Genomic DNA, 25,857 nt, shown 5'->3' on the forward strand with positions numbered 1-25,857 from the left:
TTTAAGAAGAGAGTTGCAATCAAGACTCCTTCAACAAGAGCTTCCTTTTTGTCTTCTCTAATGTGTCACACAGATTTGAAAATGTGGGTCTTGAGGAAGGGTTTTGTGACCAACATTGTGCGATAAGAGTGACCAGATGGGAGAATTGGCATGGGGTCAAAAGATGAGAGACATATCCTCTTTTTATTTGGTTATAGAAATGCTCTGTTGGCATATCTAAAAACCTTCCAGTGACAATGTTGAAACAAGTTGTACCGAAGCTGAAGACATCAGCCTCTTTCCTAAACACCACCTTTCCTGCTTCTCCCTCTTGCCTCTGCATGTTCACTGGACGCCTCACCTCAGGAGCTATATAGAAAAGGGTTCCCTGTTGGTATGTGAGATCCTCCTCTTTCATTAAGCCCTCAGACGTGCAAAGTTTGGTCAGACCAAAGTCTGTCAATTTGGCAACCAGATAACCTTGCCGACGGGCACCTGTAGGGAGGTCGTCCATTTGATTGAGTAACACATTTGCAGGTTTTAAATCTCGGTGCATCACCCCATGCTCGTGTAGAAAACGCATTCCTCTAGCAATTTGCAGAATTAAATCGATGCATACAACCACTGGGAATGGGGCATCGTTGGGATGCTTGGCAGCCTCCTTCTGGATTAGGTCCTGCAAGCTGCATGACATGAGCTCCATCACAAGTCCACAATACTCACAATCAAAACCATTGCTGGGTTTCAGCTCGCTTCTTCTGATGTACCCCTTCATCTCTACAACATTAGGATGTCTCATTTTGATCAGCACTTCCGCTTCTGTTTCAAAGAGAAACTTGGGGATTATTTTCACGGCCACTTGGGTTCCCAGCCACATCCCACGATGAACAACTCCCTGTGCACCGCTTCCCAACGGATCCTGAAGCACCAGTTTCTCAGCGTATTCATCCAGGTTGAGGCCGTTCGGGAAAAGGTTGCGATTGTTCCCATCCAATTCCCATATGCATCGAGATGATTGAAGCTTCAAATCATTTATGAGGCTAGATTGAGTTTCACATATCCTCAACAGAACTCCAAGTGAGCATTCAGTTGTCCCGTTCTGAAAAATTCCGTCGGATATGATATAGGTCTCAAACTCGTTGAAAGCAGACGGGTTGCTCAGGATCTGGTTTGTGCACCAGCCTATATCGTTGAAGAAATCTCGAACGAGAGCGTTCCGCTTCCTGCCCAGCTCTATTAAGTCACTAAACCCCTCATTGTCACACTCTTGCAGCATATGTCGTCCTCTTCCTGCCGTACACACCATCTCTTCCACTTCCGTCGACCACGGCTGCAACGTTTCTTCAAACTCGTGCCTGCGCTTTTCCATGTAGTTCATGTAGAAAATTCGGAAATCTGTGAGAGAGAGTGCCTGGCGACCCAGCATGCATCTAGCAACGTAGGACCAGAGCCCCGCCCCATCATCGTCCAGACCGCAAGGAAGGTGGAACCTGTTGCGATCGGGCCTGGAACGGTTGCGGGTGAGACGTTCCTTCCAGTCAGGATACCGCCAACCATCCTGGATTACGAACGCGCACGCCCTCGCGTTCCTGTTCGCCTCCCTCGCAATGTGGAACTGCAACGGCGCGCGCTCCACGATCAGGATGCAGTCGAATGCGTATATAAACTTCCAAAAGGTTTGGATGGCAACGTCCCAAATGACTATGTGGGGGAGTTTTGGGTGCACAAGGAAAGATCCGCTGGGCCTTGTATCATCGCCGCAAGGCCTCCAGTTTCTTGAATCTGCAGAAAAACCGCGATCAATACCTGCGATCCAACAGAGACGTGACGCGAAGCTCAACAGCTGGAGAAGGAAATGGAGATGCGATGTAGAAGACATTGGCGATTGTGTGAATTGCTCTAAAGTGAAGCAGAAACGAGACGAAGAACCTGGGAAACTGTCAATGAGGGCGTAGAGGAGATCGCGTTTGTTAATTCCGTAAATTGCGAAATTGTAACAAGAGATAGTATTGATGCCTAAGGCGTGAACTGCCTCAAGCTGAAGCTGCGCATGCGTTTTTCCGGAGTTAGTGAGGGCATGGCTGAACTGTAAGGGCTTCAAGGGGACGTTGCGGAGGATTCGGTCCGCAATTGATCGAGAGAAAACCTCTCGCTCTTGTTGTGGTTGCATTGTGAACACCATTCTACTATGAGCCAAGAGGTATCATCAATTATGTGGATAATAACATATTATTTAATAATTTTTCAAAAAAAGGGTCCCAACCAACCAACCAACCATTATCGAAGAAACCAATCGAAACAATCATAGTTTCCGGAAAAGCAAAGGCTGAGAACACTCAACCTCAAAATATGAGAGCAAAAGTAAAAAGGTATCACACAGCCAAAGACAAACTTGGAAGTCCTCCCTCACATGGTCTCAGATTCATCAAAGCCCTCAATTTCCCCATGAAAATTAGCCTTTAACCGTATGAGATTTGCATGCATTGAGAGATAGAACACATTCTTCTTGTCTTTATCCATCTGCTGGCATAGATCATGGAGGGTCTTTGTGCTTACTGGTCTGGTCTAATCAAGACCAGACACTTCATGTGACATCTTGATTTGCAAGTGTTTCCACAGTATGTGTATTCGTCCTTCAAGGTGATCCTCTTGCTGGAGGACTACAACAAGCTCTTGGTATAATGTAGTGATGCCCTGTAGCAAAAGATCTTGTGCTGACCCCTCCGCATTGTCATCAGTTTGACCTAGTAGTTGAAGTTCCAACTTGGAAATTATTGCCTTTTGATTTTGCCACTCTATGCACTTGTCCTTATACTTATCCAACTGTGGAGGTGTATGCAAGCTTTAGACTATTGAATTGTTGAGCTACTTTTGGATGCCCTGCAATTGATCATTAAGCATGTGGAGTTGGAGTATCTCTTACTCTTGAGCATCCAGTTTTGCTTTGGTGCTCACAAGTATCTCCCTCCATATTGTCATTCTTTGGAATCTATTCGGATTGCCGCCCTTCCACGTTATTTACATTGAGAGTAAGTGGAGGCTATAATTCCCATTTTGGTGTAGAGTCTTCCTCTTGCTCTATTGCAAACCCAATTATAATGGCCAATAGATGGGCAATGTAGCTTTTGCCATTATGTGTAGTGGATGCATAATTGGTTAGCCAGCAAGGATATGTGTTGAGCCCAATCTTGTTTTGCTCTACAAAGGAGTGTAAGAGTTTTTACTGACATATAATTTTTTCTCACTCTTGTATGATTGAAAATTTCAGCCAAAAACTTAGCTGCCTCTTTGCATATGGGATCCAAAATCATATGATGGCGTATTCCCCCACCCTATGACTTTGTGTTAGGTGGGAATAAATCCAGAATCTCAGAGAATCTTGCATCCAAATGTTTCTTTGGATATTCGTTTTGTGCCTCTGGAAATGAGAAAGCTTCTTGCATAGTGGATCTACTAAGGTAGATTTGTAAGGGCTTTTCTTTATATGTTACTGTGTTGTACTTATCTTTCTCCAACTCTCTTTTATATGATGAATTGACAAATGTATTCAATCATAGTAGGTGTTGGTAAGAAGGATTTTAGCTTCTCAAAAAGACTTCCTAGACTATTTGACTACAAGAAGTTGTATTCATCTGGTGACATGGCGAATGTGCAGACTTGTGGCCATACAAGCTATATTGTTTCATCTGTTACTAGCTCTTTGTTGGTTTGGTCATCAAGGTGTTCTACACCTACATCCTGCATAGGAAATTACTCTACCTGGATTTCTCTTGACTCTAGGGTCCTTAGGTTCTCTGGCATATCTTCTTGGCATGTTGCATTTATTTGCTCATCAATATCACTATCCAAAACCACTAGCCATGGTCGTTTTAGTGCTGACCTATGGTTGTGATTCTGGATCTTGTCCTTCTTTAGGTTGGTGATTTGAGGAGGGCTATTGAGGTTGAGGTTTGGGCCGTTTGGCATGGTGTCACTTTGTCGATGGTGTTGTAGGCCTTTTTACCATCTTATTGGATTGTCTTCACCTTGGCATTTCACACATGAATCAGGTCCCAATTTGACAGTGCTACCAATATAGTGCCATGTGCTAAGAGTGCATGTTTCTTTTGTGAGTGGCTAATGCATTTTACTCTTTTTGTGATGAGGGTGCCATGTGTGTGGATCAAAGCAAGTATCTCTTGGGACTTTTATTCATGCAATTTATTTGAGGTGCTCGAAACGTGTGGGTGTGTTATGCATGACTAGTGAGATAGGCATTCCTCTTATATGCTTAATTTGCCAAGGGAATCATAGGGAAGGTAGGACTCACTCATGACCTCTAAGCCCTAGATTGAAATTGATTAAAACTACCTATATGTGCAAAGTCATACATATGCTAGTGAGTGCTCGTGATACTAAATATAGAAGACTTGGGGCCCCCAAATCTTCATTATTGTCGAGGATGGCTTGCATGTTGATGTAGTAGTGCTTTAGTCGACTCCCGTTTATTGTTGTTGTGAACTGGACTCCATCCAGTGTTTATAGCAGCACAGCTCCGATGGGGTTCATTTTTTTAACTCTATAAGGTCCTTGACCTAGAAATTTGAGCTTGCCCTTATGGAATTTGGTATTGTACAGCAAAAGCAGGTCACCTTCCTTGATGTCTTTGTCTTTGAGATTTCTATCAAACCATGCTTTCCTTCTTTGTTTTTTTGTTGCCATGGCATGATAGGCAACTAATCCGGTCTCTGTATGCTTCTCTAATTGGTAGAGTCTTTCTTTTAGCCATGCATGATCTCCCATACATTCTTGTACTGCTATGCGTAGGCTGGGTATTACAAATTTTAGTGGAAACATAGCTTCAAGGCCGTACACCAATTGAAAAGGTGTATCTTCTATTCAGACCTTGAGTGGGGTTCAGTATGCCCATAAGGTTGCATTTAGTTTCTCTGCCCAATCAAAATGCTTTGGCTCTACTACCTTGGTGAGGACAATGCATAATATTTTGTTGGTGGATTCAGCTTGTCCATTCCCTTGGGGGTAGTAAGGTGTGCTCTTTCTGTGGATCGCCATAAAGCCAGACAAGAATTATTGGATGACCTCATTGACAAAATGTGTGCCTCTATTTGACACAATTGCAATGACATCCGAATCGGGTGATCACATTCTCGTATAAGAACCTTGCTATGCTTTTGGCATTTGCCTTTTTGACTACTTTATAGCTTCAGCCCATTTGGTAAAGTAATAAGTGGCCACAATGATGTAGCGTGCCTATGTTCCCTTTGCTACTGGATGGATGGGATCCACAAAATCAATCCGCCATTTTTCAAATGGTTTTTGTGCAACAACTGTTGCTAGGGGATTGAAGTCCTTGCATTGTGGTTTAGTAGTCCGTTGGCATATATCACAGTTTTTAACATATTTATAGGCATTTGCCCAAAGTGTTGGCCACCAATATCCTACGAGAAGGACTTTTCTTACTGTTGCTTCCCCATGGAAATGTCCACTCGGAATGCCTTCATGGGCTTCACTAAGGATTGGCATGATCTCATGTAACATCACACATCTTCTTAAAACCTAGTACTTGCCCATCTTGTATAGTTGCCTTGCAATGAGTTGATAGGGTGTAGCTTCTAGAATTAGTTTCCTAGCATCCACTGCTTTCATTTTAAGAGGTGGTCTTCTCACCATTAAGTACCCAATGATGTATACACACCAGTCACGCACAACATCTATTTAAAATAATGCGACATCTGGTAGATCATCTTCTATTCCTTTCAGCTCTTCTCCTATCGTTAATCGAGACATGTGATCGGCAATGAAATGTTGAGCTCCTTTTCTCACAATGATTTTGAAATTGAATTCTTGTAGTAGTAGAAGCCATCAAGTAATGCGGCCTATGGTACATGGTCAATTCACAAGATATAATAAGGCTTGATGATCTGTGTAGAAGATAAAGTCAGTAGTTAATAGATAGTGTCAAAATTTCTTCACGCTATAGATCATTGCCAAGGCTTCTCTTTTTGTTGTGGTCTAATTCACCTCTGCATCATTTAGGTGTCTACTTGCAAAGTATAACAGGTAGTATCTGTGTTTGCCAAGTTGATATAACACACTCCCTACTATATAATTGGAACCATCAGTATGTACATGAATTTCTATGTCCCAATTTGGTGCCATTAGAACAGGGCTATGATCAATCTTGACATGAGGGTTTTGAATGCTTGTTCACATTCGTCTATCCAGATGAAGTTAACTAGGAGCTTATATAGGGTTCTTGCAATCATGGCATACCTCAATATGAACCTTCTATAGTAACTGGTATGACCCATGAAGACTTGGACTCCCTTGGCATTTAGTGGGGGGGGAAGTTCCATGATGATATTTATTTTGTCCCAATTTGGTGCCATTAGAACAAGGCTGTGATCAATCTTGACATGAGGGTTTTGAATGCTTGTTCGCATTCGTCTATCCAGATGAAGTTGATTAGGAGCTTATGTAGGGGTCTTGCAATCATGGCATACCTCAATATGAACCTTCTGTAGTAACTGGCATGACCCATGAAGACTTTGACTCCCTTGGCATTTAGTGAGGGGGAAGTTCCATGATGATATTTATTTTGTCCATGTCAGCTACAATCCCATGTTGAGAGACTATGTGTCCCAAGTCTACTCCATGTGTGACCAAGAATTGGCATTTAAGAGGATTCAAATATTCCCTACATTTTTTTAGTACTTCTTCAAGGCATTTTAAGTGATCCTTTTTTTGTGAGTGTACGCACAAGTCATCAAGGAAGACTTGTAGGAACTTGTTGACAAAATTCCTTGAAGTCAGTGTACATGACCCTTTGAAAAGTAGATGGGGCATTGCATAAGCCGAATGGCATGACTTTGTATGCAAAAATGCCCTATTCTATGGCAAACCCTGTCTTTGCCTGATCTTGAGGTGCAATTTGTACTTGGTTGTATCCATTGAACCCATCCAAGAAGCTATGTACTTCAGGCCCCGCTACCCTTTCTAAAAGTGTTTCAGTCAATGGTAGGGGATAGTGATCTCTGATTGTTGCTGCATTGACATTCTTGAGATTTACACATATTCTGAGCTTCTTGTTTTTCCTAGGAGCAATCACAATCGGTGACACCCAATCTCATAAATGAACCCAACATCCACTAATTTTTCTAGTTCTTCATAGACATGGGTGTGGGGGCTAAAGGCCACTATACCTTGACCCTGATTATGTACAATACTCAAACACACATATATATATATATGGATGACATAGAAGATTAGGGTATTCTGCACTCACCAAAACTTGTGTGGCTCTCTCTTTTGGCTCTCCCTCTCTCTTACCTTCTTTCATTCCTCTTTCGTTGTTGAGATCTCTCAACTGGTATCAGAGCACGGGTGTTCTAGCTGAGCCCAAGTGTGTGCCTGGAGCCCGAAGTCTACTACTACTATAGCTTTATGGGAGGAAGGAGAAGCTTTGTTGGGTGACTTTACCTGCATCCTGGTGTGCAAAGACCTTGTAGAAACCTTTGGAAAGTTCTCTGAGTGTTTTTTTTTCAAGCCAGCAGGTGGTTTTAGAGGCAAAAGATAGTCTATCTTAGACCTAAGAGTTTTGTGATGAAGACATCTTTCTCTAGAAGCTAAATCTTTCCCTGAGATCAAAAGCAAAGTTGAGAAGACTTTGAGTACTTCATTTTTCATTTTTACATCTCTGTCATATGAGTTTTTAGTGAAAAGTTAGCTAAGTTCCCGCGTGGATTTCGTGTGTTGGATCTCCATATCCAGGCCACCGTTTGTGGTTCAGACATTTCCCATGGATTAAGAGAGGTCCAAAACTTCTAATTGTGAAGCAGCTTCCGATTCTGTGAAGTTAGGAAGTTGTGGTGAAGCTGTGTCTACTCCAATGTCTTCATTTCCTCATTTTCTGTGTGAGTGGGATCTCAACATCCAAGCCTCCATTTGTAGAGTTGTCTATCCCGTTGTGGATCCGGGACTACCTGAAACATCTGTCTACAAAGCTGCTTGCCATTCCGTGAAGAATCGAGGGAGTTGTGATTCTCTGTGTTTTTCCATCGTCTCTTTGCAAGAAATTTCTCAAAGGTTCCAAGACCTTCTCATTGATTGCCACATGGTAGATAAGGCTACTCCTTATGTTTTAATCTGCCTAAGGTTCATTTTTGCAAGAAAATGCAAGCATTGCTTACTCCATCCTCGGATGAGATTCTGGAATTCTAGGAAAGCAAAAGAGAGATATTTGCAGATTGTCTTTTTGAGTTCGATTATGTAATGAGCCCATGTTTTGAGGCATCCCAGGTTCTATTTTCACATAAAAATCATCCATGGGCATAAGCATCAATAATGTCTCATCCAAGAGAGAATAGCACTATGCATGCATCAACTGCAATGTGTCGAAGCTTTCCCTCAGCATAAAATGGCATCTTTGTGCTAAACATCCATCAATAAAGCATCCCACAAGGCAATTTGGGCCTATCAGCGCATCCAACAACGATCGCAATGCATCCAAATGGCCTGTAAAGCATCCACTACAATCCAATGCAAACCATGAATGAGCGCACAACAGGGCTCAGACTGCAACTAGAGTGATCTGCATAAGGTATATCCAAAAGAATCATGGCTAGATTTTCTCATATGGATGCATAGTATATGCACATGAGTCAGATGCATTGTGGTGCTTTGAGCCTTAGCTTTGGTGACACTATCTTTCATTAAGGTAGACATATTTGGGTGCACCTGGTATTTGGTGTGGGATTTTGTTTCATTTGCATCATGGCATCCTCTTCCATTTCTGAAAAGGAGTTTTTCAGCATTTAAAAGTTTGATGGGACAAACTTTTCTTTGTGGAAAGAACAGATAAGGGATGTGCAGTATGCTTATTCAAAAGAAGCAGATTAAACCCTTGGTAGGGATTGGAGCTAAGCTTGCAGATATGCCTGAGGATGGTTGGAATGAGTTGGATGCATTGCTAGTCTATTTCATAGTAGTAAACGACGGAAGATTTGGGAAAGAAATTATGTGCCACTTATGAGAAGGAATCTGCCTCTAATAAAGTTTACCTCATGAAGAGCTTGTTTGAGCTACATAGGAAGGAAGAGATCTCCATTGGTTTTCACCTAAATGAATTCAATATTATTTCAGCCAACTTCAAGCTCAAAAGATGAATTTTGATGTGGAGACTAAGGCAATATTCCTCTTATGTTCATTGCCATCCTCATGGGATACCTTCCGTACAGCTATCAGTAACTCTAGACCTGGTGGAGTATTGAAGTTTGATGATGTTGTGGGTATCTTGTTGGTCAAGGAGATTAGACAGAAATCTATAAAATGCCACGAGCAAGATGTAGCCTTGAATGTGCAAAGGGGCAGATCACAATACAGGGGGAAGTCCCAAGAAAGAGGGAAGTCTCATAGCAAATCCAAGGCACAGAACATTGAGTGTCACCATTGTGGCAAGAAGGGACACATGAAAAAGGATTGCTAGAAGCTAAAAAGAGAGCAAAAGAATAAGAAAAAGAATGCAAAGTGGAGTGCAAATAAGAAGGAAGAGAGTCCAAGGGAAGACAAAGGAAAAATGAAGATAGAGGAGATTAATGCAGTCACTAATAATAGTGACAATGACATTCTCTTCATGACTAGTCTACCTGTAGACTTGCTTACCACTTCAAATGATGCATATTCCCAAGATTGGATTTTGGATTCTGGTACTTCATTCCATGTTACTCCCCATAGGAAATGGTTCTTCACTTATGATAGTGGAAAGATAGATTGTGTGCATCTTGGAAATAACTATGCATGTGACATAGTGGGAGCAGGTGACATAAAGTTTTCTTTTACAAATGGGTCTGCATTTGTTTTGAAAAATGTGAGACATGTGCCTAAGCTGACCAAGAGTCTTATTTCAGTAGGTCAGCTAGATGATATTGGTTTTCAGACCACGTTTGGCTTTCAGAGTTGGAAAATTTAAAAGGGCTCTATGGTTTTGGCAAGGGGAGCTAAGTGTGGGACTTTGTATCCCTTACATGTATCAGGGGTGTGTGATCATGTTGTTGCAATAACCGAGAAGCCAAGTAGTTCTTTGTGGCATTGCAAATTGGGGCACATGAGCCAGAATGGAATGAAACTCTTATGCAGTTTGTGTTATGTACCACATTTGAGTTTTTCTGACTTTGAATTTTATGAGCATTGTCTCTATGGGAAACAGACTAAGTCAGCCCATAAAAGAAGGAAAAATAAAGAGCTTGAAAGGCTTGATTTGGTGCATTCAGATGTATGTGGTCCCATGCATACAAGATCATTAGGGGGGGCTGAATACTATGTGACATTCATTGATGATGCAACTAGAAAACTATGGGCTTATGCTATCGCTTGAAATAGAGATGTATTCCAAGTATTTCAAAAAGGGCTGGCTTTGGCTGAAAATCAGTCACATAGAACACTTCAATGCCTAGGGACTGATAATGGTGGAGAGTATATCTCTTATGACTTTTAGCATTTCTATGATACACATGGGACCAAGAAAGAGCTCACGTCTCCTCATAATCTAGAGCAAAATCCAATTATAGAATAGATGAACTACACCATTCAAGAAAGGTTACAATGTATGCTTTCCAATGCCAGTCTTTCTGGTGGTTTTTGGGCTGAGGCAATGAAGACTGCAGTCCATGTGATCAATAGATCACCTAGTAAGAGTTTGGATGGTAGTATTCTTGAAGAGGCATGGAGTGGCAAGAAGCCCTCTTACTCTCATTTGCATATATTTGGGTGTGAGGCATATGCACATGTGCTAAAAGAGCTTCGAAAGAAGCTAGATCCTAAGTCTAGGAAATGCATCTTTTTGGGTTATGGTGAAAGTGGAGAGATGGGCTATCATCTCTCGGATCCAGAAGCAAAGAAGATCATACGAAGCCACGATGTGGTCTTCAATGAGAAGATGACGCATAAGACACCCATCGTGAGGGATGTGGAAATGAGGAGAATCACTTTCCAGGATGTGAATCCACCCACATATGTTGATAGGCAGCAAGCTGTCCATGCACCGAATGTGCAGGAAATGGTGACACCAGCATGTAATCCCACAGGTACACAATCAAGGGTAGATGATAAATCATCTATTGGTGGAAATAATGAGCCAAATGTGGCTGATATCCAGGTGGGAAAACAAGTTGAAATGCCCCTAAGATATCATCTAAAGTGTCTAGACCACCTGAGAGATTTGTTCCAAGGGCAGACTATGTGATGCTTACTGATTGCGGGGAGCCTTCTTGCTATAGAAAGGCTATGATGCGTGAGGATCAGCATAAGTGGGAGTATGCTATGCAATCAAAGATGAGTTCACTCATAAAGAATAAGACTTGGGAATTGGTTTCTTTGCCACATGGAAAGAAAGAATTTGCCATGTAAATGGGTCTACAAGATGAAGGTCACACGTGATGATGTGCCTAAGTACAAGGCCCACTTGGTTGCTAAAGGTTCAAGCAAGAGAAGGGTGTTGACTTTGATGAGATCTTCTCTCCAATTGTGAAGATGACCACACTTAGATGCATTGTTGGACTTATGGCAGTAGAGGATATGAAGCTTATGGAGATGGATGTCAAGACAGCTTTCTTGCATGGGGATTTGCATGAGGAAATTTACATGGTACAGCTAGAAGGCTTTGAAGAAAAGGGCAAAGAGCATTTGGTTTGCAAGCTAAAAAAGAGTCTCTATGGCCTTAAGCAAGTGCCCAGAGAATGGTATCAGAAGTTTGATGCTTTCATTCAATCCTAGGGTTTTAGAAGAAGTGAGATTGATCACTGCCTCTACACTAAAATGGCTAAGGATAATAGCCTAATACTCCTGGCACTTTATGTTAATGACATGCTATTGGCCAGCAAGAATACTTATGAGCTAGATGCATTGAAGGCCAAGTTGCATGAGGCCTTTGACATGAAGGATTTGGGACTTGCATATCATATTCTTGGTATGCGCATCACGCATGACCGAAGTAGGAATCTCCTTTGGCTTTCACAGAAGGAGTATGCTACAAAAGTGTTGTAGCATTTCAATATGGAGGGGGGGAAGGTATAAGTGCTCCATTGCCTCCATATGTGAAGTTGAGTTAGGCGGTAGATTGTCCCAAATCAAATGAGGAGAGGGCCACGTTAGCCAAGGTTCCTTATGCATCAGTGGTTGGGAGTCTTATGTATGCTATGATAGCTACTAGATTAGACATGGCATTTGTAGTGGGAGTTGCTAGCCGGTTATATGGCTAATCTACGAAAGAGGCATTGGGAGGCAATTAAGTGCATCATGCGGTACATGAAGGATACCAAGGAGATGTGTATCTACTTTGGCAGAGGAGATATGTGTGTACTTGGGTACACAGATTCAGACTATGCATGGCATGTGGATAGCAGGAGATCCACTTTTGATTATGTGTTCACCTTTGCAGGTGGTGCAACGTCGTGGATGTCTCATGCACAGAAGTGCATTGCTTTGTCTACCATAGAGGCCGAGTATGTTGCAGCCACAAAGGGTTGTAAGGAGGCTATATGGCTTGATCGGCTAGTGGGAGATTTGGGGATTCATACAAGTGTACCGACATTGCATAGTGATTCCATGAGTGCTATTCGGCTAGAATGGAATCCATTCTTTCATGCAAAGACCAAACACATTGAGGTCAGGTACCATTTCATCAGGGAGGTACTTGAGGACAAGCGCATAGAGCTTGTCAAGGTTCATACAAATGATAACCTTGCAGATATGCTGAAACGAAGAGTCTACCTAGTCAACGGTTTGAGTATTGTTGCATATTGTTGGGCATTGGATAGTATGCTCACTGGCTATTCTCTCTTAAAGGCACATTGGACTTTAAGTGGGAGGTTGTGGGGGTTAAAGGCCACTGTACCTTAACCTCCATCATGTACAATACTCAAACGCGCGCACACACACACACACACACACACATGGATGACATAGAAGATTAGGGTGTTCTACACCCACCAAAGCTTGTGTGCTCTCTCTTCTGGCTCTCCCTCTCTCTCACCTTCTTCTGTTCCACTTCCGTTGTTGAGATCTGTCAATGGGTGCCATACTTGGGATTTGTCCTATAGGGTCTGCATACCTTTGGTTTGGATCCTTCCCTTATTGGTATGGTATGTACTGCAACTTTAGGGGAAATCGCTTTCATTTCTTTGTAGGACCATGCCATGCAATCTCTATATTCCTTCAGCAATGCTTTTAATTCTTTTTCTTCTTCTAGAGTGAGCTATTTACCAATGTATACATGCTTTTCTTCTTCTCCGTCCAAGGCAAGATTCAGTTTCCTTGTCTTCGCTGGTCCTTCATAAATTGGGGTATCCTCATTATTCTCTTTTTTGTGAGCTTTGATTCCCTGACTGGTCTAGGCATTGCTATTGTTGCTTCTCACTTAGTGTAGTTTTTAAAGTAATCGGGAACTTCCCTTAGGATTTCATGGCACTTTGAGGTGCTTTCTTGGCTGCTGCTAGTTTCACTGGAAGATATTTGGTCCAATTTAGCTGTGTTTCCTTATTCTTCTTTTTTGTTGTTATTCACCATTTCACTTTTTTTCTCACATTGGGTTTGAACTTTCTAAGTTTGTTGCTTTGTGAGACTAGTGATGGATTTTCAATAGGAGTCACACTCCCAAGGAGTGGTTCTTCGGCCATACAGGCACCTTCAAGCCCTTTGGGATCCCATTTTAAATTTGGGGACTCAGGTGCTTTTGTGGGCTTTGTCAAATACAATTCCACCACTCTGGCCTATATTCTTTTGAATTCATTGAAGTTCTCTATCTTGACCTTTTGATGTTGCATACCCTCCTTCTTTTTCCTAGATTTATTGCTATTGGCTATTGCTGGAGGGCCTATCTTGGGATATTCTATGGCCATGAGTGCTTGTAGGATTGCCAAGTCATTGTCAAATACTTGGCCTTCCAAGGTGGCATTATCAGCTTCAGTTTCTATATTCCAATCAATGTCTGCACCGTAACCTTCTATTATGGCCTCTTCGGGGTCACAATCCCACTCGACGCTTGCCATGAAGACTAGCATTTCCACCACTTCTGATTCATCATCCTAGATTGGTGCTTCTAGCTAGATCATTTGGGCATCCACATCTGGCAACATTGGATGTGTTATTTCATAGTTATCGATTGTAGCCAATGCCTGTATCCAATTATTGATGTCACTTTGTGTATCCCTTTATATGGGTTTAAGTACATTGGTTGGTACAGGGGATGTGGCTGTAGTAGAGGAAGTGTCTTCTACATTTCTAGGAATAGTGGTTTCGATTTCCCCTATTCCCAAATTCATCTTGATAGCGATTTCTCTATTTTGGATTGTGATTCTATCAGTGTCCCAATCATAGAGTACTGATGCTTTTCAAAGACATGGTCTTCCCAACAATATCTGGTATGTTGTGGCTTCCTTGGGAAGATCCAAGATAGTAAATTGGAGAGTGAACATGACTCCAGCAATTTTTGTTGACACATTGTCAATGATATTGTGGTCGGTTGGGTGGATGTTGAATGTGGCCTTCTGCATCGGAGGTAGGCCCCATTCTTCATTTATCTCTCTTGCTAGAATGTTTACTCTAGCTCCATCGTTCACTATTGTAGGGTATTAACCAAAGGCTTTATGCTCTAGTGGGATGGTTACATTCTTGATGTCATCCCTAGCATCAAATTTTACTAAAATAACCTTTTCCTCTTCTTCGGGTGGGGGGATGCATTGTGAATATTTGATCCATCCCTTGAAGTTCTCCCCCCTTTGGAAGTTGTTGGGATCAATCGTTGTGTCAATGCTAGGTGATGATGGTGCTCTGACCTCTGCTGCTTACCATCCTATCTATCTTAAATTTTTCTTGCTCCTGTTGTACCCATTGCTTCAACGCTTGGTAATGAGCCTTCTCAACTTTAGCGTTTGGTATGCTTCCTTGGCTTCTTGGGTGGCACTTTTCATGGATGTGCTAGGCATGAGTTGTGGGATTGGCATGGCTTGTTTTGCCAGAGGGCTCTTTGCTTTTTGAGCGGAAAGGAGTTTTTGTCATGCCACTTCTTTCTGTTGTCTTGTTATGATCAAGACTAGCTAGGATGCCACACTTTGTGTTGCCACACTATGATTTTCCACACTTATCATCCCCAGGGGTACATCAGGTTTTACTTTTATGGTTGGTTAAGGCTTTGTTCTTAGTGGTCAGTCCATGCAGGCATGCCCAACTCCGCATTCCCTACATACAGGTTGGAATGTAATGGGATTACCCTTGGGGCATTCCGCTATGCGGTGGTTTTCTCCACAACTGAAACACTTGATGGGTATTCGATATGTGGTGGGCCTTACTTGATTAGCATACACTGGAATGAGTCCTTCGGCACCATCCATGTGGTATATAGGGTATTCTGTTTTATACTCATAGTGAGGTTCCAGCTCTTCATATTGGATTTGTTACACCCAAAACTACTGGAGCAAGATTGGAAGCCCGAGGATATTGTGGAGGATTGAGATTCCTCATTAGTTGAGGCACTTGAGATGTGGCACTTGTGCATTAGGTGCTAGTGCTGGTTGCTTGTACATTGGGATTGGTAGCTATTGGTTCGGGGTTGTGCTACCCTCATATTATAGAAACAAGTATTTACATCATGCCCTGCAACATTGCAAATGGGACACCATAACCGTGGAGGCTGAGCTGCTTCTCATGGGTTTAGTTTGTTCCTCAGGATTGGGCATTCATTGGCTATATGGTTGGCCATACAATGTGGGCACCAAACATTTTCTCTCCGTGGGTACTATGGTGGCTGAGAGACGTGCAACTTTTCTGCATCATTTCATCTTTTACTCTTAGGGCCATGGCTTCTACTCTGTCCTCGGTGGTGCGATCCTTGTTGGAAGTGCTTCCCTTCTTCGAAGATTTCTTATCGCGATGACTTGATAGCCATCAATGTCACTATGAGAATCGGTCATGTTGTTCTCAATGTCAATTGTAGCTTCATGAGCTTCGTTGAAATGTGCATAGTTGTGCTGACTTTTTTCATGTCCTTGTGAATGGATTTTTTTAGTCCAGAGATAAACCATGCTATGAGGTACTTGTCATCTGAATGGGGAATACAATTTAGTATTAATATTTTCTTTCTTCCTAAGTATGTTCTGACCTTTTCTTTCTTGCACATTGCTATATTGCCTAGTTGTAATGCGGGGTCATCTTGCAGCCTTTATGTTTGGAACCTTCTTTTGAACTACTTAGATAGCAGTGCTTCCCATGTGGCTATTTCCTCCACGAGAAGATTAAGGTACCATTCTGAGGCCTCATTGGTTAGTGCCATCGAAAACTAAGAGACTTTGGTTTCATTTGACTAATCACCTCCAGCACAACATGCTCCATCGAAGAGTTGAATGAACCTGACGGGATCCCCTCATCCATCATACTTTGACATTTCCAATTTACCAAAGTGTCGTCTGCCATTGTTGTTGTGGTTGCGGTTGTGTTGTTCACCAAAGTACTTTGCAAGATGCCGATCATCGTTACCTATTTCTTCTTCAAACCTTAGGTCCTCCATGCTGCTTATCGATGGTGAGAGGTTGAATTCTTGGAGAGCGTCGAGGGTCGAAGAAAGCTCATGAAAGTATGTAGGTGCTAATCTTCATCCAGATCTGAGGTGCATACACAATGCTTAGTTGTATCTGTCAAGTGAGTGCATTTGACTTTGAAATCCGCAATTGATTTTGACCTTCATAGCCTGATAATGGCAAAAAATATGCAATTGACAGGTCGAAATCAGTGCCTATGTAATGACAACTACCGAGACTGAAAATGATGGCTAAAAGACTTGAAAATTATCACTTGAGATTTGACTTTGCATGTGTGAATCATGACGTCAGACTGAGTGTGCTTTGGTCTTCAAACGGCCAAGATACGGGCCCTCAAAGAAGGGGTAAAAATGTTAGGGGGGGTTAGAGATGCATTAGTGTATTATGGACTGTCGTGTTAAAAATGTACCTAGGATTTTCCCACGTGAGTGGGGGAATGTGTCAGTGTAGATGGATTGTCAATCGGAGGTCATGGTGGAAACTTATGAGTGAAATAGTGCGAAAAGAGGCCCACACGAGGGTGCAAATTGACGAGTGTCATGGATTCCTAAATGTTGTGTAATGGGTTGGAAATTTTTCCCATAGTGTAGTGTTTCTGTGTGTGAAGTTGTGGCTCAATCCCGGTCCAATTTGGGTCCCAAATGAGCGAGTTATGGACCTTTAAATTTGATAAAAGTTATGGATGCTAGAATGAAATCACCTAAGTAGGTAGATGCACTATGACATGTATCTCCGCATGTGGCTAGAGATGTGAGAGCCTTGGTACTACAGACTTACCTGTTGAAAAATTGCATGATGATAACTGAACTCCTGCTGTGTATCTTCATCTGATGTGACTGTAGATGGAGTCAAATTCATGCATGAATGTGATGGCTGTACATCACTAGAATAAACTGTGCTATTGTAGATGGGAGTGCCTCATATTCGGGGCTTACCATCAAATGTGCCTCATCCTGAGGGCTTACCATCAAATGTGCATGATTAGAAACTTTAGACTAGTCCATTCTAACATGTGATAAATTTGGATCTACTAACCTCTTGAGACCAATTGCATCATCAATTAGTACATACCCTTTGGCAATGAATGGTCAAAGTAGGTTCTCTTTCCACTCATGGATCTCATCCAAAGTCATGACTGGTGTATCATCAACTGTGTGATTTGCATAACTCTATGCTAGAGGCATCTCGGTGCTCGGTGCTAGAGGCTTACCTATATACCAACATTGAAAGTGTCTTGTCTACCCATGAGAACACTACATGAGAAGTTGCCACTTGGGTCTTATGCTCAAGCTGCCAAAGGCTTACACTAAACGGTCACTGTGAACCATGTCATGTGATGGAAGAAAAATTGTGTGCCAAGGGTCAAGCTTGTAACACAATGATGACAACAGTGTGTAAGGAGTAGCCGAGAGGCTGTATAAGGATGATGTATATGTGTAGGAACCAATCCCAAAAAACACTCAACAAATATGACTATACATGGGTGGCATACGTGTGTGTAGGATGTTTGCAACAATACTGAAATCCGAAAAAGGGATAACTCTGCCAAGTGTCACAAAATCCCTGATGTGAAGAAGTGCCAAATTGCTGGATGTACTGAACTGGTGTCAAATGTGTGAGTGTGTACATCGATGATAGATCCGAAGGTACCGAGTGTGAGTGTGTACATCAATTGTGGAGTTCAATCTCCTCTAAGGATGTGCTAGTCCATTGTAGCTAGACTACACATTGAAGCATAAAATGTTGCAAAAAGAGTTTTAGTTCATTCATTTTATGTGCTGTATTCCTATAATGGATCAGGAGGTAGTTTCGATGAAGAGGATTGAATATTGGGAACCTATGCATAAGTCAGGCTATAGATTTGAGGTGCTCATTGAGTAGAGGATGATCTGTTGATCATTTTTTCTTTTTGGATCACGTCAAAATTCCATCTCGATTAAAAGCTATGGGCATTTGAAATTTGCACCACACTTTGTCCAAGGAAGGGTCCAAATTGATGATGTGTCACATGTGATGATGTGGTAGTGTGGGATCACATGCTGATAGCAAAGTCGTGCCTGTATGGCACTATGTGCTTAAGTGGCACATGTTGACATGGCATGCTTATGTGGCATGTTGATTGTGCTATTGACATGGCACTACCACATGTCATGATGATGTGGGAGTGCAGAGGTGGCCACTGCTAATGTGGCTATGCCATGTGTCAGATGACATGGCAAGATAACACTGTGTGCCACAAGTGGCAGCTAAGGTTTGAGACCTTAGAAGCTTATGAAGGCTGACTAAGGAGCTAGGTATTGACTGAAGCAGTGATCGGCAAAAGGAACCGCGATTCTTGAGAAAAAGCGAAAGTTGGCAGAGGAGCGAGCACGACTGGAAAAGCTTGGAGTAGTGTCTCCCAAGAAAGCGAATGGCCCTATGACAGAGGACAAGGTCATAGATATCAAGGGAGCCAACGGCAATTCTGTGCTCAATTTTTCCCTCAGCAGGCTTCTTTCTACGATCGTGAGTGAGATAGACAAAGCTGTAGAGTCTTTACTGCTTGGAGATGGAAGAAGATGGTGGCAGTGGAGGTGACACGGACACTGCAAGGAGACAGCAGTCCATCGATTGGCTGTAATTAACTGAGTATTGCCCGTGGTCATTCCTTGCTTCCTGTTGCACATAGCTTTGCTATGTTGTGGCGTGGTTTGAGTCGAGTCAAGGTTGTTGCATGTGAGTGGCTGTGACGCCTTGCTTTTGATGTGAGCTTGTTGAAACATGCATTCGTCTGAGTGTTTGCTTGCCTTGCGGGTGGCGGTTGCTACCACTGAAGCTATTTGTTGAAGCATGTGTGTTGTGTTGAGCATGTCGGCCATCGTATGAGCTGCACTCTTGTGGCCTTCGCTAGGTCTGCTCTTTGCCTAATAGTGACATGCTCTTGCCATTTCTCACTAGCATTATATTTATGGGGTATTTCCTTTAACTGCTATTGAAAATGCTAAAGGGAATAGCTTCATTATAATGATAGCTGTTGCGTGTGTGGTCCATCATGTAGAATTGCGCTAAGTTGTAGACTTTGCTCGTGTTCATTGTAGATCTACTAAGATGGCATCCTGGGTGGCCAAAGATGCGACTGGAGAGGCTTGAAGGCTCTCTCTCTCTCTCTCAACTCAAATGAACCTTACAAAGTTAGACCTTGTGAAAGTCGAGAAATCCAAAAATGTCTCATAAAATACCTCTTAACCTCTTAAAGAACATCTCTATACACAAAGAACTAAATGGTCATATCTCAAGCTCCATAAGGCGTAATCTTGAGCTTCTTAAACCAAAATGGAGAGAAGAATTATCTCTACAAAGAGAGCTAGAAGATGCCTCAAAGGGAGGGCTTGTCACCTTGACGAAGCAAGGGCTTTCACTCTCTCTCACATAACTTTCTCAAAATCAAATGAACCTTGTACATCTCTTGCTCATGATAAAATGGAGACGGAGATGCCTCGCGTAAGGAGGGCTTGACACTCACTCATGGAGTGGGAGCACCATCAGCTTTGATACCATGATAAAGTGGAGACAGAGTGGAGTGCACATATTATAGCTACCTATACACTGTGTTGAATTGAACATAATCATGAACGAGCCGTGCTTTGCACACGGGCAAAGATGCATGACCATCCTCAACAACTCCCCATCTGAAGGTGGATCTTTGATTCTTAAATTGCTAATCAATTCACCTTGCATACTTGGATTGGAATTTGAAAATTTGGCTAAGACTTAACCCATGGCTCTGAGACCTTCCATCTCCTCCTTTCATTCCATTAACCTTCCATCTCCTCCTTCCTCCCGAAGGTGACCTTCCATCTCCTCCATTCCATTGACCTTCTATCTCCTCCTTGTCCCTAAAGCTGCCTCTTGTCTTTCCACCTCTTCCCCAAAGCCTACCTATTGTCTTTCCACCTCCTCCCCCCTCCAAGCTTCCATCCAAGAGCTCCTTTTTTGTGACACGTGGTAGGCTCTTCTCCTCCAAGTTGCCACGTGTCCTCTCTTTTTTTTTTTTGTGTCTGTGGTTAATAGGTTAAAGATATATACATGAGAACCCCTTAGGGTTAGGGTTGAGGTTTGCCCCTAATGCCTATCTAGATAGTGCAATTTACACCATCCTCAATAGGAGCTTTGCAGCCATGGAAGAGAATGCCTATCCATTACATTTGGGTAGACCTTGGCTCAAAAGTGCTAAGGTACTCCATGTTTTGGGTTATGAAAATCAGAATCAAAGAGACTAAGCCAAGATACCCATCAACCTTAGCAAGATTTTGAGGATTTACTGATTGCCACAAAGACTTGGAAGAGGAAGATCAACTTTCATAAGATGTGGAAACGAGGCTCATCAAGATGATCATCTTACCAGTGGGTGAAATTGACATATTCCAAGTGATAGCTGAAATCAAGCAAGCGCAAGGAGAGAAGAAGCTAGTAGAATAGAAACACCTCTACCCCAAGCACTACTCTGAATATGTAATGGGAAGAGAAAACTAGCCAAACCCAAGGTGACAATCAGTCAACTTGGCATAAAAGATCCGGTCCCCAAGCAACACAAGGGTTGACCTTGGGCTCAAAAGAAGAAACTTAGACCATAAGGGTAGTAAGAATGTGACAACAACTCAACCGAAGAAGATTAAGGCTTTGTTCACAAGCTTCAAAGGTATCTTTCCATGGAGCTACAAGAGAGCTACAATGACTTGAGAGGTGTCTTTTCTAAAGATCTATTAACACAAGATCCCCTTAGTACCAGATGCCAAACTAATGCACTAGTAGAGATACAAGATGAATTCCAATTATGCTTAGTAGGGAAAGGCCAAGCTTGACCAGCTTTGATAAGAGCGGGATTCATCTACACAATGAACATGAGTGATTATCTCTTCCCCTCTTCCCCATTGTGGTGGTCCCAAAGAAATATGGGAAGCTCTAAGTATGTGTATCCGAATTACAAGAAGTAGAATGCCCAGACTATATCAGACCAATTTTCCATTCTCTTCACAAACAGCTTGGCCCGAGTAGCAAGTCAGGAAATGAACACATTCTTGGATGGGTACAATGGCTACAATCAAAATTCCTTAGCACAATAAGATTAATAAAAAGATGTCTTTCATAAGTGAGTGGGCTGCATACACATGTATGGTCTTGCCATTTAGCTAAGGAACGTGTCATTAGCTTTTCAAACATTCATGGTGAAAACATTCAGAGAGTATTTGGTCTAGTTCCTAGCTATTTACTTAGATGATTTTTGTGTTTACATTAAAACAAATTGGTCACCTCTCCTACATCAAAAAAGTCTTCAAGACGTGCTGAGAAGTAGGGATCTCCATAGCAAGTTGGTGTGTTTGCTCTAGGGATGGGTTTTGAACCAAGCAATCAAAGATTGAAGCCATTTAAAACAAATGCCAAAGCCCAAGAATCAAACCTAGCTTTGCTCGAGCATGTTACCTCTAAGGATGGGATCCGAACCTGAGGAATCAAAGTTAGAAGCAAAAACCCAAGAGTCTAACCCAATTGTGCTCATTCATAAGATTTTTATTAGTTTCTATAGGAGGTTTATCAAATACTTTGCTAGGATCGTAGCACCGCTCACCAAAAAGGAGGTGAAGTTCCATTGGAATGGAGACTTGTCTATGGCACTCAAATCCTTGAAGAAGTGAGCAACAATTACACCCATTCTATATCAACCAAGATGGGATATGGTCTTTCAAATACATTTTGGTGCCTTAGGGTATGCCATAGGTATCAGCTTAGCATAGCAACCAAATGGTTGATTAGACTACTTGGTCTATTATGCCAAACACTTGGGGACTTTTCTTGAATGAAACTATAGCACCACCAAGTGAGAGGCTCCATGTTGGAGTGGGTTTCCTTTCAAGACTATTGGCACTAGCAATTCACTTCTTGGGTGACCTGATTGACGACAGTTGTTTGCATGTTGTACCAAGATTCTAAACTGCCATGGCCTGCTTTACACAAGCATTACAAACTACCATGTACCAAGATTCTAAACTACCATGGCCATGCTTTACACAAGCATCACAATAATTAGTGTGGCACTCTTCTTTTGTTTGACCTCTTTGTGAGAAATTTTCACACCACTTCTTGCTAGCTCTTGGTCTTCCTCGAATGCCTGTATCTTGCAACACCTTTTTGAGTTGGATTGTTAGCGCTTTCTTCTTTGTTCCTCCTCCTTGCTCTTCTTGGCTTTTTTCTTTTTCTTGTACTTGATCATGCCACTTTTCTCCAAAGAAATAGCTCTATCAAGAGTTCTTTGTAGTTTCTTGTTGGGTTGACTATCTCCAATGACCCAAGATCCATGTTCATACCACTGAGAACAGCCATGTATGTAGCATTTTGTCTTCAGGTATCTTGATCAATTGATTAACAGGGCTCTCATGTGTAATACAAATTCTTGAATCGCCTCCCCTTCTTTTGCTTCAATTCGTTGAGCTTGGTTGAAATCCCCTTAATCGACTTCTTGACAAAACTGCCTCAAGACGGCTTTCGACATATGCTAGTACAGAAAGTGCCCAATGGGGAATTATATGAATTTGCGCCATTCTCACCAATGTGCACAAGAAGCAATTCATGTACTCATATTTCCTTGACACTTATTGATGTGGTGAACACTTTGAGAACATTGTATAGGTTGTTGTATGGATCTTCATCTTCAAATGCCTTGAAGTCTTGGAATTTCATCTTTATTGGTTGGGATGATTTTGTTTGGTGCCTTGCTACCGAGGGGCTCCTCGGGCTTTGCAGTTTGCCTTCTAGACTCTCGAACGTCATCCTTCGATCCAAGCTTCTAGACCAAGGATTTTCATGGCTTGGTATTCTTGGTTTTTTGGGTCTTTCCTGGGTTGTGGCATGCCTTTGCTCTAGACTATGCCTTACCTCCTGTCGTGCATACCTTCACTCATGGTTATGTGCATGAATCAACTCTGGACTTTGTATGCCTTCATCTAGTCTGGCATGTGGCTCTTAGAGATGTGCTTCTTGACTTCCTTCATTCTATAGAGCATGCCACTCTCAATCCGATCCATGCCTTGACTCATTCTTTCTTTAATCATTCAATCTAGCACGTTGCTATCAGTTTGATGCATATCTTGACTCAAGGCTCTTTCTGTAAGAAAATAGTACGCAGCGGAAGATAACAACAAAACGCAAGTACACGATGGAAAGCTGGAGAGAATACAAAAATTCTGATATACCAAACTGCTGATACAACTAATGGTTGGCTGTCCACCCGTGCACTCTACAGACAGAGCTTCGATGGTGATCTAGACAGATGCTGGACGGAGGACTATGAGCGTGAAGAACTGGTGATATGATGATAGGGGGTGGCCACTTATATAGTGTAAGTGGTTGACGGTCGGCCCTGTAATAGGCAGTCGGCCTAATAGACAGTCGGCCTGGAAGACCAGCCGACCCCCACCGGGGGCCTGCGCCCCCCGGACCCCCTGCTTTGCCCCCAGACCCCCACCGGGGGCCTGCGCCCCCCGGACCCCCTGCTATCGGGGGGGCTATCGCCCCCCCGAACCCCCCCTTTTTGCAGACGGGTATCTACTCTTGGCTCCTAAGCCGTCTCATAACCATCTGGTCTACTCTAAGACCCCTTCCAGTGTCTAAACTGGGGATCCCTCCCAATATTTGATACCCATCATGGCTTCTCCTCATATGGGGGCCTTACAACATTGGGTACACAGAATATTGGTGGGTTACATGAGAGGTGGACATTTGAGCTAACTCTAACACTTTCTTGCTCGTCTGATCTAGCGCATCGCTCTCGATCCGATGCATATCTTGACTCAAGGCTTGATATATATTGCATTTTTGGATGGCCTTGCTCGTAGCTTTTCTCCTCACTTTCTGAAGGTCCACACCATGCAACGTCTTGAGGTTCCCCTTAGTTTGGGTTCCCCCATGTGCCTTGTTTATAGGATGGGAATTGGTTCACTTTTGGTCTTGACGTAGTAATCGGATGATGCATCTCTTCTAGCTAGGCAGAGTCTCCTTGTACCTTGTGCTTTCCACTATTGGATGCCAAACTCTGCTCCCACTTTTGGCCTTTTGTCATCCATTCCCAATTTTAAGTTCATCTCAAGTATTCTTTTTCTTGTTTCTGCCAATTCAGTCCACCTCATTGAAGGTGCTACTCTCATCGAACACAATATTTTTTCCAACATTTACAATGCATTCCTAACATTCGCTACGACTTCAAGTGCTTGTATGATTTGGTCATCCACTCTCGCTGTACCTTCTTCCATCTAGAGACCCATGGATGCAAAGGTTTTGAGAAGCCATAGACCTTCACTTGGTACTTATAACACCCGTTTCAAGTAAGATATCACTTCCATTAGTTGGTGCCTTATCAGCACGAATCCTCATTCACTCACTGATTATGTTACCAGAGGCTTCTAATGCTCATTCCACTCATACTTTCTCCACTCTTTTATAGTAAGTCCCACCATGATCGCCAAACCTTGATGGTCTTTTTCCCTCGGTACTTGAATGTTGGTTTATGGAGCAATTTGTGATAGCGACAGTCACAAGGAGTCTCCACCAACATTTAAAGTCATTTCGGACTTTCTTAAGCACGAGCAAATGCATTGAAATTATGCTAAAGATTCAAAGAATCATGAGCAAGCATTGTAAGCTAAAGGTAGAGGTTTCCAAACAGAAAGAGATAGAGGTTAAATTACTGCTGGGAGACACAATACTGGAGGAAATTATTCAGTAAAATCACATTTTAGTGAAATCCCCCATTCCGAGCATTGCTTTTTTGTGGGCCTTCGGGCGTCGGTTTTCAGGTCGATTTGGGGTTTTGGCCCACTCCGGATGCACTGGTGATGTCAGAATCATCAAATTCTGCACAGAAAATCGATCTTTTGAAAATTATATATGTCAAACATAATATTTTTGGTATTTTTTCAATGTTATGTTGGCCCTCTTTTGATTGGTCGAGAGCCTATTTTTCTAAACCCTAAAGGCCCCAAAATGAGCTCCCTTTTCTCCTAATGCTAGTGTGCTTGGTTTTCACTGAGTTCTCTTGCATGATCTATTTTTAAAGATCTTGATTTCATTCTTGGAGCTTTAGATATTTTCTCTTACTCATTAACAATATGTTATAGTTTCTTTAGGCGTAAACTACTTTACAGTGTGCATAATATAATAGGGCTCAAAGTTAGAGTCATGTAAATAATCTGTATCCTACATTGTCTAATGAAGTGTGAATAGAAGGATTATGGTGGTGTGTTCTGGGATCTCTCCCCTTTTC

The 25,857-nt window shown here is 42.3% G+C and overlaps 1 protein-coding gene across 1 annotated transcript; it reads right to left on the minus strand.

Annotated features, from left to right (window-relative positions):
* Positions 1 to 2,134, minus strand: LOC147905686 (light-sensor Protein kinase-like). The gene is made up of 3 exons (XM_087381222.1): positions 1,909 to 2,134; positions 1,706 to 1,761; positions 1 to 1,594 (listed from the first exon to the last, which is right to left on the minus strand). Exon 3 carries the CDS (start codon positions 1,403 to 1,405, stop codon positions 20 to 22), a length of 1,386 nt encoding a protein of 461 aa, XP_087237348.1. The 5' UTR covers positions 1,406 to 1,594; positions 1,706 to 1,761; positions 1,909 to 2,134; the 3' UTR covers positions 1 to 19.
* Between the last annotated feature and the right edge of the window lie 23,723 nt (positions 2,135 to 25,857).

The sequence above is a fragment of the Dipteris shenzhenensis genome, chromosome 1 (genome assembly GCF_047967505.1).
Source record: "Dipteris shenzhenensis isolate YYH24624 ecotype China chromosome 1, Dip_SZ_1.0, whole genome shotgun sequence".
NCBI lineage: Eukaryota > Viridiplantae > Streptophyta > Polypodiopsida > Gleicheniales > Dipteridaceae > Dipteris > Dipteris shenzhenensis.